General features: G+C 39.3%; 1 protein-coding gene across 1 annotated transcript in view; it reads left to right on the top strand.

Moving 5' to 3' along the window:
• pkib (protein kinase (cAMP-dependent, catalytic) inhibitor beta) overlaps window positions 1-12,812 on the top strand; it is a 29,245-nt gene extending 16,433 nt beyond the window's left edge. The window contains exons 2-3 of the mRNA XM_031741720.2: window positions 10,108-10,259; window positions 10,955-12,812. Of these exons, the coding sequence (XP_031597580.1) occupies window positions 10,118-10,259; window positions 10,955-11,037 (225 nt within the window). The 5' untranslated portion in view covers window positions 10,108-10,117 and the 3' untranslated portion in view covers window positions 11,038-12,812. The remainder of the gene's footprint in view (window positions 1-10,107; window positions 10,260-10,954) is intronic.
• The last annotated feature ends 5,267 nt before the right edge of the window (window positions 12,813-18,079 follow it).

Here is an 18,079-nt window from a genome sequence, read left to right as displayed (position 1 = left end):
GAAATCAAAATAGGGGCAAATACTTTTACACAGCACTATATGGATGCACATAGATCAGGAATGTGAAAAACATTTTAACAACCTTTGCACTCAGATTATCAATGTGTAAGTCCAATTTCATGATCTTAGCCCTATATGTTAACAGTACATGTCACTGGTTATCGCTGACATTCCAACTAGTAAAATCAAAAGTCCAAAGTGTGTTGTTTTGTTTTTTTTAACTTTTCTGAACAACCTTCCAGAACCAAAAGACTTTAACATACAATAAAACTAAGAAAATCTTCTCTATAATGATAATTTTGTCTCAAAAATGACTTTTATCCAATTTGTAGCCTGACATTTGTTTGTGTCAGCATGCAAACATTTATAGTGGCAAAAAAAAAAGAAAGAAAGAATTCAGAAAGGGGGCATAGTGCTTCTTTAATTAAACACTTAAGAGCTTTTTAATACAACCCACTTTCAAGCCTTCATACATTGCTTTTCTAACTACCAAGGACACTTGGTCTTATGGTCTGAAGAAGTCATGGATCAAATCATCAACCTTGTGAATAATTGGCAACCCGTTCTACCTCCTGAGTCAATGCCACCCCTGCTCCAGGTATCTGCAGATATTCAGTACCATCTCTTACCAGTGTTAAACTAATAAGCTGTATTCTGGACTTTCATTCGTTATGTTACCGTAAGTGCAATAAAATCTCTTCAGCAGTTGTTATCCTGCACGTAATAAGAGTGAGTGAGCGAAACTGTCATAGAAAGAATTGCTGTCACAGCTTTTTAGTCACATAAACTTACTTAACCATCCAGCATTTAGATTGGAACCAGACCTATATGTGCGCTAGACATGAGCTTGGAGAATAATTTTCAAATCACAATTGTTAACCATTTTACAGCTCTGGCTATAATTTCCAATCATGGACAAAATAAGAAAGAATGAAGGTATCATCTGGTTAAATATGGTCAATTCAATTTTTGGTGGCTTTGAGTTACTTTGAGCTAAGTAACGTTTAATGGAGTGTTTTTACAGTTGCTGTATGTATGTATGTATGTAATTTGGGGACACAGTGCCCTGATTTAGAATCAATTTCTAGTTCCCCTCGAGTGTCTTTCAGTCATTGCACAGAGGAATGATTATGTGGTTATGAGGTTATGTTGTCCTCTGTGGTTTATATGGTTCCATTTAGAGGTAGTTCAGAAATAGTATCTCTTCTATTTAATGAAAAAAAAGAGATTGTGCCAACTGTTTTGTTTTTGTTTTTTAATTCATATGCATTATTGGTCTTTTACTGGATATGAATTGAACACTAAACACTCTAAAGTTATGAAACATTACAAAATTCAACATACAGTAATTAAAAAAATTAATTATATACCTATATGTTTAGAGTTAGACTTTAGTTCTGCTCTCTAAATTTTACAACAGTTATTTGAATTAAATCTTTTTGGATATTCCAGATGAATTCAAAGGGAATTCAGCACCAAACTAAAGTACAGGGTGGGCCATTTATATGGATACACCGTAATAAAATGGGAATGGTTGGTGATATTAAAGTCCTGTTTGTGGCACATTAGTATATGTGAGGGGGCAAACTCCTCAAGATGGGTGGTGACCATGGTGGCCATTTAGAAGTCGCCCATCCTGGATACAACTTTTGTTTTTTCAATAGGAAGAGGGCCATGTGACACATCAAACTTATTGGTAATGTCACAAGAAAAACAATGGTGTGCTTGGTTTCAACGTAACTTTATTCTTTCATGAGTTATTTACAAGTTTCTGACCACTTATAAAATGTGTTCAATGTGCTGCCCATTGTGTTGGATTGTCAATGCAACCCTCTTCTCCCACTCTTCACACACTGATAGCAACACCGCAGGAGAAATGCCAGCACAGGCATCCAGTATCCGTAGTTTCAGGTGCTGCACATCTCATATCTTCACACCATAGACAATTGCCTTCAGATGACCCCAAAGATAAAAGTCTAAGGGGGTCAGATCAGGAGACCTTGGGGGCCATTCAACTGGCCCACGACGACCAATCCACTTTCCAGGAAACTGTTCATCTAGGAATGCTCGGACCTGGCACCCATAATGTGGTGGTGCACCATCTTGCTGGAAAAACTCAGGGGAACGTGCCAGCTTCAGTGCATAAAGAGGAAACACATCATCATGTAGCAATTTCAAATATCCAGTGGCCTTGAGGTTTCCATTGATGAAGAATGGACCCACTATCATTGTACCCCATATACCACACCAAACCATCACTTTTGTTGTTCCAACAGTCTTGGAGGGATCCATCCAATGTGGGTTAGTGTCAGACATATAGCGGTGGTTTTGTTTGTTAACTTCACCATTCACATAAAAGTTTGCCTCATCACTGAACAAAATCTTCTGTGTGAACTGAGGGTCCTGTTCCAATTTTTGTTTTGCCCATTCTGCAAATTCTGTGCGCCGATCTGGGTCATCCTCGTTGAGATGCTGCAGTAGCTGGAGTTTGTAAGGGTGCCATTTGTGAGTAGCTAATATCCGCCGAAGGGATGTTCGACTAATGCCACTCTCCAGTGACATGTGGTGAGTGCTACGCTGTGGGCTTTTGCTGAATGAAGCTAGGACAGCCACTGATGTTTCTTCATTAGTGACAGTTTTCTTGCGTCCACATTTTGGCAAATCCAACACTGAACCAGTTTCACGAAACTTAGCAAGCAGTTTGCTAACTGTAGCATGGGAGATGGGTGGTCTCGTAGGGTGTCTTGCATTGAAATCTGCTGCAATGACCCGGTTACTGCGTTCACCAGATATCAACACAATTTCAATCCGCTCCTCACGTGTTAACCTCTTCGACATGTCAATAGCTGCGAACAAAGAGAAACTTGTAAATAACTCATGAAAGAATAAAGTTACGTTGAAACCAAGCACACCATTGTTTTTCTTGTGACATTACCAATAAGTTTGATGTGTCACATGACCCTCTTCCAATTGAAAAAACAAAAGTTGTTCTTTTGTTGTGATTTGGCGCTATATAAATAAAATTGAATTGAATTGAATTGAGTTGTATCCAAGATGGCCGACTTCTAAATGGCCACCATGGTCACCACCCATCTTGAGGAGTTTGCCCCCTCACATATACTAATGTGCCACAAACAGGACTTTAATATCACCAACCATTCCCATTTTATTACGGTGTATCCATATAAATGGCCCACCCTGTATATTGAGTTGGTGTCATGATTTGTAGAGGCAAATCGTGCGGCGAGAGAGAGAAGTGGACCCAAATGTAGGCAACCGGAGACAGTGGTGAAGGATAACAAATGGCGAGCCTTTATTGATGGCTGAGCATTAATACAAACATGTGGAACTGAGAAAACTAATCCAAAACCTAAACTGGGAAAACTAAGAAACAAGAAACCAAACTAGAAAACCTGAACCGCGAAGGGACTGAGAGCAGAGGTAAAACAGGGGATGACAGGCAGATGGACTGACGAAGAGCAGAGGAACAAAGGATAACACACACTAAATATACACAGAGGGAAACAAGGAAATGGCACATAGGAGGGAGACACAGCTGAACCAAATCAACATGACGAGACATGGAGGACATAAGACACGAACCTTCAAAGTAAAACGGGAAACACGACACACGTGCAAAGACACAGATTCAGAGACACGGGCTTCACACAGAGACATGACTGACTTGGAAACGGGGAGAACATGGGAGCCAAAACCTAAAAACTAGAAATCTTAGTAGAAGACATAACCAGAATAAACCGAAACGTAAGATGATATTAATTAACGAAAAAATACTGAGTCATTAGAGTCAGGACCATGACTGTTCGTTGCATTTTATATTGTAAAGGTTAGCAGAGACACTACCAAAAGCTTCAGTAAATGACATGCATCATATTGTGATTTATTGGTAAAGGTTTGTTGGATCGACTTTCGAGTTTGGCATTTTCTCCACACGACAGAAGGGACATTATGTTGACATCAGTTGTGTGGATGCACAAAGTCTAAGGTATCGAGCTCTCGGCGTTGCTTTCTTTTTGCTACTCTTGGTTTCTTTCTGTCAGGGCTGAGAGCTTTCTTGCTTAGCCTCTTCCATTTGCATTTCCATTTAGAATAGCAGGCGTGCCATTGTAAAAGCCAGCAAGGCTTATTCTGAAAAGACCCTTTCTCCTTGGCACTGAGAGCCTGTGAGGTTGATTGGAGACAATGCTCTGTGCTGTTGTTGTCAGAACTAACCTCCAACATCAAATGTGTTTAGTGCTGTGTAAAGCCTTCTCTTTTAAAGCTAGAGAAGCAGACAAGTGTGAAAGGGCTTTTACTCCATTTGCACATACCCACATGGCAAATGTAAGTGGATAATTTTAGCTGCATGATTATTTACACAGTAGCCCCATGACAGGATGTCTTTAGTATGTGGTGTATAATATGGTACAAAATAATAGCGGTGGCTGTGTTTAGGAATAGCCCAGATAGCAATTTGCAACATTAATGAGTTCTTATGTAATTGCAGAGCTGTGACAAGTTTGAAAGAAGAAGAGGAGAAAATAGACTTTACCTTTCCTCTTTTTTTAATGTAAGCCAGCTTCAACCTCTGTTTATTTTATGAAAAGACTTGTATAACATAAACCTTTTGCATAATTCACCTGCAGCTTGTTCCTGTGTCTGCCTGAGCTGGCACAGATACCTTTATGTAGGTCAGTTTACTTGACAAGATAATCCCATCTAAACTGTTGTTGGATTATCAGCTAAAATTAAACTGTTCACATGATGGGTCACTGCCTGTTCAGTGCTTAATCCAGTAGCTCAATGAAAGTTACCATGTGTTCTAATTAGGACCCGAATAACAATAGCTATTACTGATTCTGATATTTCAGCAGTGAAGCCACTGAAAGCCAGTGATTTTAGCTGGCTAAACAACTTCTTAACCTCTCAGCTTCCACTTCAGCCTGACAGTTTAAAAAACCCCAGAGCTGAATCATCCTGGAAAGCTGTCAGATCAGCAGTGACGGATTGTGGCCACCACCTGGTATTAAATGAAAGGTTGTTATAGCAAGTCAGTGTAAGAGCCAAAGTTTGGTTTTAATTACCAGGATTAACAGTCAAAGCGGAGCTTCTCAGTGATAATCAGTTTCTCAGCTTGAGAAGCGTCTGAGCCAGACTGAAACTTCAAGGAGAGACGAGCTATCTGTCCTACTGCTTGAACCCAAACACCTATTGTTAGACTCAAAGCTGAACAAAGAGAAGCTTTGACACGTGGGCTCTGAGGGTGAAATTTGGAGCGATACTCTGGATTCGCCTACAATATAAACTTACTGAATGGCTAAATTTAGTACTGCAGCCACAAAGTAATTCACTCGAAATCGATTAAATTTGCAGGTGTGACGTGGTCATGTGAACACCGATGACTCATTCTATATATTTATATTTGAACTTGGTAGATGGTAGTAATTTGAGAAACATGAGGACAGCTGATGTTGTTCAGTTGACCCCTTTGACTTGGACATTGAGTCTCAGTTAATATTGCAACAAAACACTGTAATTAAGAGTGCCAAATAATCATCAAATATTTAAAACCAATTGGTAAATATGACGGCTTTATACTTAGGTCTGTAATTTGTTGTTGTGATTCAAATTCAGAATTTCTGCTCTAACTCATGAAATTTTGTATCAGCTAGGAATTACATATGAACAGTTTTTTGTTTTAAATGCACACTCCTCCATTTTTGTAGGCTCAAAAATAATTGGATAATTTACTAACAAGCATTTTCATGGCTAGCTGTTTTTTGAAGATAGAAGTAGCAGGATGAATTCTGTGTGTGTGTGAACAGACCTGTACTTTGCTGAGACTCGCCAAATGTTGCAAATGGATAATGTCCCAAAGCACACTACAAACGCAAGAGCTTCTCAAGAGCAAAGAAATTGGATATGCTTCAATTGTCAAGTCAGGCACTTAAACTAAAGCCAGTAGAGGACCTTTTTCAGTTATTAAATAGAAAACTGAAGACAGACAGACCCATAAGGAAGCAGCAAGTGAAGGCAGCTACCGTAAAAGCCTAGCAAGGGATCTCAAGGGGGAAAACACAAAAACCTTTACTCTCTTTGGACGAATAGTCTGACATCTGACACTTCAACCTGAAGAAGTGTGCGTCAGATTATGTGTGTAATCGTCAACAGACTTCTGTTTCTTTTCCTTCAGATGTAAAATTTCTGAACATACCACCTGTTTCATCTTCTGTCTGAAGCCAGTCTCCGTGTCTTTTAAACATTTTCTAAGAAAAAGAAACTTTTCCGGTTTAATCAAGTACTATTATTATGAAAGGTCAAGGCTATCACTTTAATGACGAAGATGTGCACGTGGATCACAGACTCCCAGTATTGAGTACTCCGAAAGAGCTGTCAATATATTGCAAGTTTCATTCTATATATTTACGTTTGTTTTATATATACACTGACTCTAATCAGCTAGTGACATGGAGGCATGTAGACTGCCGTTTAAATTAAGAATTAGAATTGGGAAACAAGGTGACTTAAGTAACTTTGAATGTGGCATTGTTGTTTATGCCACATGGGCTAGTCTGAGTATTTCAGAAATTGTTGAAATCTTTAGGGATTACAAAGAGTGCTCCAAAAAAGAGAAGCTATCCAGTCAGCTGAGCTTTTGTGGGTGAAAATATCTTGTTTGACATCACAGGTCAGAGGAGAATAGTTTTCTTCAAGCTGATAGGAAGCCAACATTAACTCAGATAACTACTTCTGATATCTTAGGTGTGGAGAAAAGTGTTTTTGAATGCACAACTAGGGCAAGACAATAAAGCAATAAAGATATGTAGTGCACAATAACCTTTCCTCACTAGAGATACATGAAATATGGTGAATATAAAGTCAATAAATCCCATTACTTCCTTGTTTTGACAGACCGCATGAAAGAGAGTGAGCGTCAAGAAAGACAAAATGAAAACAGAAAACATTAGTGATAACTCGGGTGGTAGAGTTTCTGAATATGACAGGCCAAAGTGCAAAAGGCGAGGACACTGTTAAAAGGAAGAGTCAGAGGAATTCAGTATTTTTTGAAATATTTTGGTTATTTAAAGTCCAAGAAAGAACCAGACTAGTATACTCTACATACTTGTTCCCACGAAGGCCAGCTACACCACAAATTGTTTTCACCCTCTGCAGTGGTGCCATCCTTGCACAGTGTACAGTTGCCTGTTTATCAGTACAGTGCAATGCATTGAATAATGCAAGATTTTTTTCTTACAAACAAAGAGACGCAGTGATATTGTAAACACTGCAGCCTACTTTATTTTAAAAGACATGTTGCCAGGAAGCTGACGCTGATTAAAGTATTTGACCCTCGCTACCAACTCCCTGGCCATAAAAAGTTCTCTCAGGCAGCTATACACAGAGCGTAGAGAGATGGTGGTCAGGCCTCACTGTCCACTGCTCTCCTTTTTTTCTTATTTTATTTATTTATTGTTTTAGAGCAAAGGTGAACAACAATTGAGTATGCTGGGTTTTTTTTCCATTGTGCATTTCTTTCGTTATTTGTTTGAAATACAGTTCCATAATGTTCTGTCTGTCGTGTTCACCTTCTGACAGAATATAAATAATGTTTAAATGACAAGGAACCTGATCTTCACCTGGGATTAAAAAGGAACCTTTAAGCTTGACAGAAATAGTGATTTGGTTTATATCGTGATATGCATTCATATACACAGGTGACCAGTTGCAGAAAACTAGATCCAGAGCCATCTGAGTGCTGCTTCAATTGGCAGATACAACTGAGGGAAGTTGACATGGCCAGTAAGCTGTTTTATTTCGACTGCTGACCTAGAAGAAGTGCAGTGAAGAATTTAAAATATATATAATATTTTTGTAATGTCAGGGCTTATTTTCTTTAATCTTTCTAAATCCTTAAATTCTGGTAGTATTTTCAGGTTAATCTCAAAATACAACAGTTTATTTTTCCTTTGCTCACATTTGTTTGAACCCTACCCAGCCTCGATGTAATTGTCTACCCACTGATCAGTTGTATTTTTAATGACTTTGAGAAATGAGAAAAATAATAGATTTTTTGGGGGCATATTAAATAAAAGGGAAAAAAATCAAACATACAGTTGAATTGGAAATAAATGCAATCAGCTAAATAAATAAAGTATGAAAACGAATTGTTTGAATGGCCCCGGACAGAGTATTGGTAATGGTAACTGTGCAACAGCATTTTGACATCAATTAATTAAAGCTGGATGAATTATTAGCAACTTGCTGTGTGTACATCCTGTGTGGTATGGAGGAGGGTGGACACAGGCTTTGTGGAGAATGTGATTACACATTTCAAGACCATTTGTACTGATTAAATATATAAAATATTTATGTTAATCGTAGGTAGAGGTTTCAGAATTATATACTGAGCTTGATAAATGCTACATATTTTTAAACCAAAGGTACGTACATGGTTTTTAAAGTATCTCAGTCACAGCCATGATTCCTACCTGCAGCCACAGTTTTAGCTGCCAGCATGCAATAATGTAAAAGTGTTGGAAGCAAAGTGCCTTTCTCTATGGAGACATTTAAAGCTTACATGAGCTCAGTAGCAAGGCTTCAACTGTGCTTGAGGCTAACAGATGGTCAACTTATGGCCCTTTTTTTGAGGATGGTGTGTGTGCGAGTTTATAGCTGCAAATATGCATTAACTCACACGTCAGCCCTTTGTTGAGAGAGAGCAATGGGAACTGAGATTTCGCTCCACAGAATGGTATGGCTATTTAAAGGGAGGCAACACAACAAAAGGGGGAGACTCGGAAGAGAGAGTGAGATAGTGAGCGAATGGATTCCAGTCATATGTTTACCTGCCAGTGGTGCGTTTTCTGTACTGTTGCCATGGCAACAACAGCTCACTTTATGTGTGCTGTGCTGTGAGTCTGTGAGACAAGGGATGTAATTCTGCCTGTCACCAGTGTAGCCTGGAGCGGACTCCCCAGCTGCTGGTTGCCATGAGACCAGACAGACACATCCTCCTTTTCAGTGATGAACCTTTTCTCTGGATGCTCAAATCACATTAAGTACATTTTGTTTTCTGAGAAATGTCAAAATTATTATCCACTGTTAGACTATGTATAACATAAAACGGAGTGTCAACTTTTTAAAGGTGTTGGGATTAAAACTACTAGGGTAGATATGGGGATGATTAACAGGCTAGCTATATCATTAAAGATGTACCCCACACATCTTTTCCCCATGCAGTACACACAGCACACCATGACTTGATTGAGTGAAATGTTACAAAATAAGACCTGGAACATCCTCTCTTCAAAAATGGCATACCTTTTTATATCTGCATCCATGCTTTTAAACATTTGATATGTTGTACAAAGACTTTTCTTTGAAAAATATATTCTAATTTAAATTTGGTGCAAAGCACAGCAAAAAATGGAACAGGGAACAGAGCTGGAACATGTTACAACTAGTTGCTTGCATCAAAGAAAGGTCGAGTCTTCCAGAAGTAAAGACTGAGAGGCGAGCAGCCTAATATTTTAGTAATGATTTTTTTTTGCAGCATGAAACTGTTAAAAATGTCATAATATTCAAACAAACAGAGAATCTGCAAAAGTCTCTGTGTGCAAGAGACAAGGCAATGATGGAAACACAACTTGAATGACTGTGATATTCAGGCCTTCCTGTGACACTGCATCAGTTGCAGCCTTCTCAGCATGTAAAGCCCTTCATTTGTTCAACAGACTACTTGGCCATTGTTAGCTAACTAACAAACTAAGCAAATAGTTGAACGCCATATCAAACTCTGAAAAACAAGATGAGCAAAAGGAACTAAAAGTTCCAAGTAAAAAAAAAACTAGAACCACAAACCAGAAGACATCCCTTATAAGCTGTGTTTTTAGATGTTAAACATGTTTATAGGGTATTTACCTCACAATATAAAGCGCATTAAGGCAACTGTTATTATGATTTAGGTAACTTATAAACAAAGCAGAAATACTGCTCAGTTGAATTAAAATCATGCATCATACCTTATCATATAAGGTATGATACATGATACATTCTTTTTAAAGGGTGAGTGAAATCGTAACATTGTACCTTCTGTTTTTCCTGAAGAGTTCCTGAAATGACAGAAGTGGAGCCAGTGCTGGACTTTGCCTCCTCGGGGCGCTCAGGGAGGAGAAATGCCCTGCCTGATATCCTGGGCTCTCCAGCAGGTGTAAACCCTGGTGACTTGCCTCTGAAACTGGCTGAGCTATCGCTAAAAGGTGATATTTCCTTTTAAATGTGTTTTTTTTCCTTTTTAACTTAGTACTTTAGCATGTGAAGCAACATATTTGATTATTTAGAAACAGTATAATGTAAATTAAGGACACTTTGAGAAATGCTTTTGTGAACTTGACTGAGATATTTGATTCCCGGAGGCCTTTCTGTGGCTCATTTACGGCTTGGAGCTATGGCAAAGTTTTTGAGATTTAGAAAAGGTTGTCCTTGTCTAAAACATCTCCATAGTAGTAGCAGATGGGTGAGCTATAGGCTAGCAATATCACTAGGGAAATGCTGCCCATTTCCCTGTCATGCATCACAATTGCTAAAAGAGTGTAGCTACCAGGAGTGCCAAATTTGGGCCACTGAGCATCGTTGGCTGCATGTGTAGAAAACAAATTAGCATCTAACACAACACAACATGGTCGTGCAATTCATCTTACAGAGCCCAAAATGAAAATAGAGGTTTCCTCACATGAACTCAGATCTTTTGCAATTCCTCCAGCAGTGGCAGAGAGACCCTTTTTAAAAACGTTGTTTGCCTCCATTGGGGTTTCTGAAAAAATAGCAGCCTTAAAATGAAAGCAAAAGCAAAAAATGCCAAACACATCACTGTCACGATCATTTATCAACAATAGCTTTGGAAAGAAATTCCTCATTTATGCCTTTGGAAGTCATTTTTGAGTTTTGTGTGCAGATGGTCCGGGAGGGGCTCAGTCACCCACAGCAGAGGAGCCACCGGCACCGCCAGAGAGCTCAGATGGAAAAGAGGGATCATAGGGACTCGTTTATTTACCTCCCCGGAGGCCTACAGAGATAACCTGAGAGAGGATGAGGAACGAGGCAGAGGGCGACCTATGGGAGAATGAGTGATGATCTGTGGAGAGTCACACCGTTTGCAATGCAGCTGAGCCACGTAGGGAGGGTGATGGACCCACTCCCAAAGGACTGGAGCCAAGAGCTTAGGACTGTTTTGGTACTTTCTAAAAAGAGTCAGACGTCACCTAGTTCTGAACCACACAGTGTGTGCACGTGTGCATATATGCATAAACGCGGATACGCTACATTGGGAATCAAAAGGACAATGACCGATTGTGTCCTGTACACTCTTTACTACTATTTTTCTATGATTTATTTAAAACTAAAGAAAAAAGGAACTTGTGAGTCAAAATGTAACGCACCATTTTCCTTGCATTTCCTGCAGATCTCTGTTTTGTAGCCCTGCGTGTTCTTTGACAGTAGTTTAACTGCAGCCTGTAGTGGCTCGATCCTTTTTAACTCATTACACGACTTAAGAAAACTGGGATATGTGTTATCTGGCTCATTTATGCTTTTTACACTAAATGTGTATGATCTACTGTGCATTTTCAAATGAGTCTATAACTACACTGCAGTTGTACAGTTTGTATCCTTCATCACCAGACTGTTTTAACCATAACAGCAACCAGGGACTCTGCACTTTTTAGGGGTGATTTGGTGCAAGGTGATGATATGGCATCCAAATAAAGTGGAGTCCATATCTTGAAACATTCCTTTAGAGAATAGTTTCCCACTGCCAACACTACTTCATTATAATACTGAGAGAAAAATTAACATTTTCTTTTGTTTTTGTTTTATTGTTTTGTTTTTCAAAGTCTCTTCATTTTCCAAATATCTGAAAATGTGCCTAGTGGCAGTTTACAACTAAAGTGGGTGTTGTGTTCTTTCTCTGTGAGGTACTGTTATTGCAAATTTTGGGGCTATTGATATTTCCTCAGTTTTAATAGGAGGTAACGTTAAAAAAACCCATTTGAACTACTTGGACTGTGGATGAAAGAAGAAAACACTGGCCGTAAAATCCATGTGGACAACCAGATTTCAATTTGCAGCAAAATCAAGTGTGGAGGGTTTTTGTTGGGGGTTTTTTGTCTGCAGTGACAGCAGCATACGCTTGGGCACGGGAGCAAGCGTTAAGAAATGCCGCAACCTCCACAATGTGTTTCGAGTGCTGAAAATGGCAGCAGTTCCCCTTCTGTCTCGCTCGCACAGAGAAAAGTCTGTTCGCACTCATCAACACATGAGCAGAACTGTGAATAGGACGCGAGCTGGAGAGTGAGAAACAACAGCAAGAGTTCACACTTTGCCAGCTATCCCCTCTCTGCTACTGTACATATACTATATTGTAGTAAAATCCATGTGTGTCATACATGCTGCTTGTATGATTACCGGACTGTACCCACAAACAAAAGGTGTTTTGTAATTGTCTCTATTTGAAGATGTGTTGACTGGTGGCCTGTCTTTATGTGGATGTGTTTCACAAATGCAACAAGGAAAACCTGACGTGCTGCTGCCCAGTCTGTTTTTTTTCCTTCTTTTTTTTTATTTTTTTTATGCTGTACTGATAAAGTGTCTGTGGTCTGTCTGAAGCTGATCAACACATTTTAAGAGACCGATGAATCAGAGGTGTATGTTGTAGTGTCCTGGTGCATATGTTTTACTTAGCTGGATTGAATCCTTTATGTTGATTCTATCTGGTGGTGAAAATTGCCATATTAAATCTCCAAGCTTTACCTACACTGCAGTGTGTTGAATACTTTTATTCCTCTATATGCCCCTCAGTCCTGCCTCTTGACTTTTAAATTAAGGAGTATGTTGCTAATTCTAATATTTGCTAGAATTTTTGATTCAAGTCTGGCTATACGAGTCTGACATGTGGCCCGTATTGACGTATTTTCAAAATATTTAATCACTAATAGCTGTTAAATGAGTTGTCTACCTTTCATAGTTAGCATGTAAATACTACTTTCAGCTTCTCCCTTGTCACAAAGTAGCGCTACAACAGGTAGCAACACATGGTTGATTTGGTAAAAGTAGGCTGTGATGCCCTTCCTGACGCAACCCCAAAAGGGATTCGTTTCTTTTGCTAGGAGGTGAGCAGTAGCCTTTTTACTTGCCACCTGAGCATGTTAACCACTATACTATGGAGCCACCACTAATCATATACACTAACATGAATAACTGAACCCCTGACTGAAAACCCTAAATGCTGACCATTTTTGTCAAATTAATTACATCTCTATTATAAACTTAATTTGCTGCATTTGCAGATAGATGAGAAAGTCTAAACAACAGATGCCCGGCATGAAGGGGAACCGCCAGGTTAAATGTGTTTACAGATTTCAGAATGCTGCTTATGTGAGTAAAGTTGCATAAAGCTTTTTTGCCTCCAGGGTGGGTTGTGACAAGTCTGGTAAGTAGTTCTCCGATAGCATGTAAAGTCGAATTGATGGATTTGCAATATTCAGATCATGCTGTTTTAGAACAGAAGAAAAACAGTGTTGTGTTTGACGCCTAAAAGCTCAGTCTGTTTTTTGTAAATTTCCTCCAGAAGTGCTTTTGTCAGTTGTAAGGCAAAAGGGAAGGTATGGCTCTATGGACACAATTCGGTATAGTCATTTGAAAAAGAAAGTAAACCCTCTCTCAGCACCAAGGTTTTGAGGACATGATAAAAAGATAATCTGGTCCTTATCAGGTTTCGCTGAATTCAAATTATTTAATTATTTAAAATTAATGAAATAACTCTGACCTCAGATGAAGAGTAACACATAACCATTCCCCTTTTTATTTATTTAACACAAACAAGACCTCTGTGGTGAGAGGAGTACCTCCAGAAGGACAACCATTTCTGCAGCACTCAGGCCTGTATGGTAGAGTGGCAAGATGGAAGCCTAAAAGGAAGCCTGCCTGGAGTTTGCCAAAAGGCACCCGAAGGACCAGATCATGAGAAACCCAATTCTCTGGTCTGATGAAACACAGATTGAACTCTTCGACCTGAATCATCATGTTTGGAAAAACCAGGCACTGCTCATCACCTGGCAAATACCTTTTCTTACAGTGGGGCATGGTGGCGGCAGTATCATGCTGTGGGGATGGGTTTTGGCAGCAGGAACTGAGAGAGTAGTCAGGGTAGATGGAAAGATAAATGCAGCAGTGCACAAGGACATCCTTGATGATGACCTGCTTCCGCCTCTTCTCCCTGTGCTGGACCTCTGTAACAAAAATGAAGCATGTGAAATGCTGCGTCCATTTCAATCCTACTATTACTTGACAACACCTTCAAAGAAAATGCCAGTTTAGCAAGCTCAGCTGACAGGCCAAAAGTGTCAACATGTAACCAAGCAGGAACTTTGATGGCTACAACCAAAAACACTTACAGTTGCTCAAATAGCCTCGTGAGGTTCAACTGGTACAAAAAATATTTTAGTATCTGTTTTAGTAAGTAATGTCTCAGTGGATAAACACATAGCAGATTACATTTTAGTTGAGGCTTAATGTTAGGCCTGTTTGAAAAGTGTGCTGACGCAGGGGCTTTAGCCGATCACCGTGTGCTAGGCTTCACCTCAGTTAAGTTATTGTATTGAATCTCTGAACTATATTCACAATTTGCTGCATTTTAAAACAGTATTTAATGGAATTATCTGACACATAATATTCACCCTATCCTAGAAGGGTGTGGCTTGCTACCTATTTGCTAATGTTGGCTGATAACTTTAATCTCCAGTCTCTAAATATGGTCACTTCTGTCTCCAGAAAGTAACAGTGACTTCAGTTCAACTAATAAGCCCCTGAGATGAGGCGAGTAGAGCTAAAGGCTCTGGCACCCATGGTGTTAAATTTGAAGTAAGGAACACTTAGAAGAGCAGCTGAAACTGAGCGCAGGGCTGAGGTCTGAAAAATATCGGGGTAACAAGTAACTGTGAGCTTTAAAAGTGAAATTCAAAATCTTATACTGGATCCATTGAGGAATGGGAAACAATGAAGCTGGATGAGGATAGGGGTAATAGTGTCATTAGACTTGGTGCGAGTGATGACTCTGTAGTATTTGTAGCTGACAAAGGATCAATGGTTCCAGCACAGAAGCCTCTGGAACTGTAACCAACCTTTGAGAAGACATGCACAACCTGAAATCTGCATTCTAGAGTTAAAATATTGTGATCAGCTGTATCGAATGCAGTAAGGTGTAACAAGACAAACACGGAGCTGACTCTTGGAATTCTCACTAGTTCCATTTCTGTGTTATGATGATCTCTGAATCCTGACTGAAACTCTTCAAACAGGAAATTCCTCTGCAAATCTTTAAAAAAAATTAAATAAGAGAAAGGCTAAAAAAAAATCTGTCTATAATGACCTAAAACAGCTGGATTAAGTCTGGGTTTTTAAAGCAGTGGTTTAATTACAGCCACCTTGAAAGCCTGTGCTAACAGAGATAAAGAGGTCATGTTTAAAATGGAAGCATTAATTACTGGCAGGACGTCTTTGAACAGTTTTGTAGGAATGGAGTCTAACAGACACATTTCATCGTTTGGAGTAAGTAATTATTGAAGGTAGTTTAGTGAGCCCCACAGCTCCCTTTTTTCACTTGTCACTTGGTTAGTCATTACATGTAACAGTCCCACAGCATGGGATTTAAAGTTCTAATGTAAAAGATGTGGGGTCAACTGCAAACTGATAAGGACAAGTAAATCTCTGATTAGACACCTAGTTGATGTTCAAAGGCAACAGAATACTAGATTAGACAGAATCCTAAATAGCCATAATAACTAAAGACAGCTAAAGTTGTGAAAATCGCTCGTTACATCTGTAAAATAAGGGCATGTGTGGATCAATTAAAGTGTGCACAAGCAAGCACATGCACTTATTTTTTTCCTTCCAATATGAGCATATTGGCACCTGCCTGTTACATAATGCAGCAGTTCCTCTTGGTGTGCAGCAGATGGAGACATTCACTAAATTATCATTCACCTCACATCATCCTTGTACACCTTGGGGACGATTTCTTTGTTATGTCTGGGAGAAAGAAAATGGCTGAAATACAGTTGTTTTACACTAGTTTTGGCACAGGTACTATGCATCACGTTAATATCGTGGTTGAAAAAAAATCACAGTTTCAAGGTTTCGGATTTCACATTCCTGCACACATCTTTTAATTAAAAAACCCAGTGATGACTTGCATTTGGACACACCCATATCTCTCTCTCTGCAGAGAGAACCATGTAAAGCACATGTCTCTGGTATGTTATGTTAACTGATGCTGTGGTCCACAGATTATGTAAGAGAGGTTAAATACATAACAATCGCTACCGTGCTAATGGGATAACCATGTATGTTTTTGATCAAGCAAAACAGAAGTGTGTAATAAATTTGAGACTTATTATCTCTGCTAAAAGTCCCCCCCTGCATTCTCAGACATCCCCCACTCCTCTGATGTGGCTCCCTCACCCAGACTGCTGGTACGTAATATGTTGCTAGGGTAACCTAGCCTTGAGAGATGCTTGGACCTTATTTGATTTAAATGCAATTATGGAGGTTTTTCCCTTTTTTTAGAACACAAGAAAAGGTGAAGAATTAATTTGAAGGTTTGGCTTGAAAATGCATTTGTTTATGGAGCTGTGATTGACCCTGTTTTTTTTTGTTTTTTTTTAACCAAGTCATGAAATGTGGAAGCAATATCTAAAAATAGCTTTGGCTGCAGTGAACTGCCAACTCTGAATTCCATGATTAGCATTCATCTCTCTTAACACGTCAGACTGTGCACACTTTTTCAAATCATAAATTACTATAGAGTTTGTTTCTAAATCCACAGAACAGAAGAGCAGCACACAGAAAAGCTCTGTTTTCTTACATAATTGAACAGCATGGTAGAAGCGGTTAGCTATTGGTTTTCCTCAAGGAAAATGTCGTGTAATTGCCCTACAGAAATGCATCGTGGTTCCTTTGACAAACAGATTAGAGCCAAACGCTGTGCTATCAGTCGAAGCTAAGTGAATGAACAGCGGTAGCAGCATCCTTTACGATACTCCACTTACTCTCCATTGCAATCTCCATAGCTCTTTGTGCTGTTCTCGCCACCAGTGGACAGGCCAAAGAGAGAATGACAAAGCTGCTGTGGAGGACAGAGTAAGTGTTAGAGAGACATATAGAAAGAGACACTGTGAGGGAAAGAAAGGGAGGGGATGAATAAGACTGACACTGAGGCCATGCAAACGTGGGTCACAGAGAGGATGCCAGACAGGCAGGGAAAAGCCTTCACGTGGAAGTCAACGTGCTATTTCCAACGCCCAAGAGCCTCAAAAGGAAAGAGAGAAGAAGACATGAGAGAGGGTCAAAGACAAAAGGGATTCTAAAAACAAAAGGAGGATATAATAAGTTACAGGAGCGCTGATTCAGTGTTTTCTTATTGCTTGGTAATTATTCCTTGCTTTTACTATCATTTATCATAAAATCTAAAATAGCTAAAAAAAAATTAATTCAAAAAATAAATGCTTCCAGATTTTTATTGCTGCAAATCCCATAACAGATCAAAACCAACATCTTAGGTTCACCATATACATATACTGGTTGTTTTGCCATTACCCTCTGTTACAATGAGCAACCAAAAAATAAATAAAGAATATTATATAAACAGATCAATATCATGTGTATGTCCTCCTAGTTTTTGGCACAATAACAATATTGTTAGATTTAGGGAAAGATAAGGATAGTTTAGGGACATTAAGGAAATTTTGTTGTTGTGTTACAATACACAAAGTGCACATTTCAGTCAGGTTCACTGTTGTCAAATAGAGTTGCTACTTGCATCCATCCATCCATTCTCCTCCACCTATCCTTGTGTAACCCCAATAACTGCATATCTTTGGACTTCGGGAGGAAGCCGGAGTACTTGGAGAGAAACCACACAGACACACGGGGAGAGTTGTTGTGTCCATGTGTCGTAATTTATATATGTGGTGGCAAGGCTTTGTTCTGCGACCTCCCTGCCCTTCCATAGATATGTGGACAGCAT

This window comes from Oreochromis aureus, linkage group 22, assembly GCF_013358895.1.
Source record: "Oreochromis aureus strain Israel breed Guangdong linkage group 22, ZZ_aureus, whole genome shotgun sequence".
Lineage (NCBI taxonomy): Eukaryota > Metazoa > Chordata > Actinopteri > Cichliformes > Cichlidae > Oreochromis > Oreochromis aureus.
The sequence above is the reverse complement of the archived record's forward strand: the minus strand, read 5'-3'. Positions and strand labels throughout refer to the sequence as shown.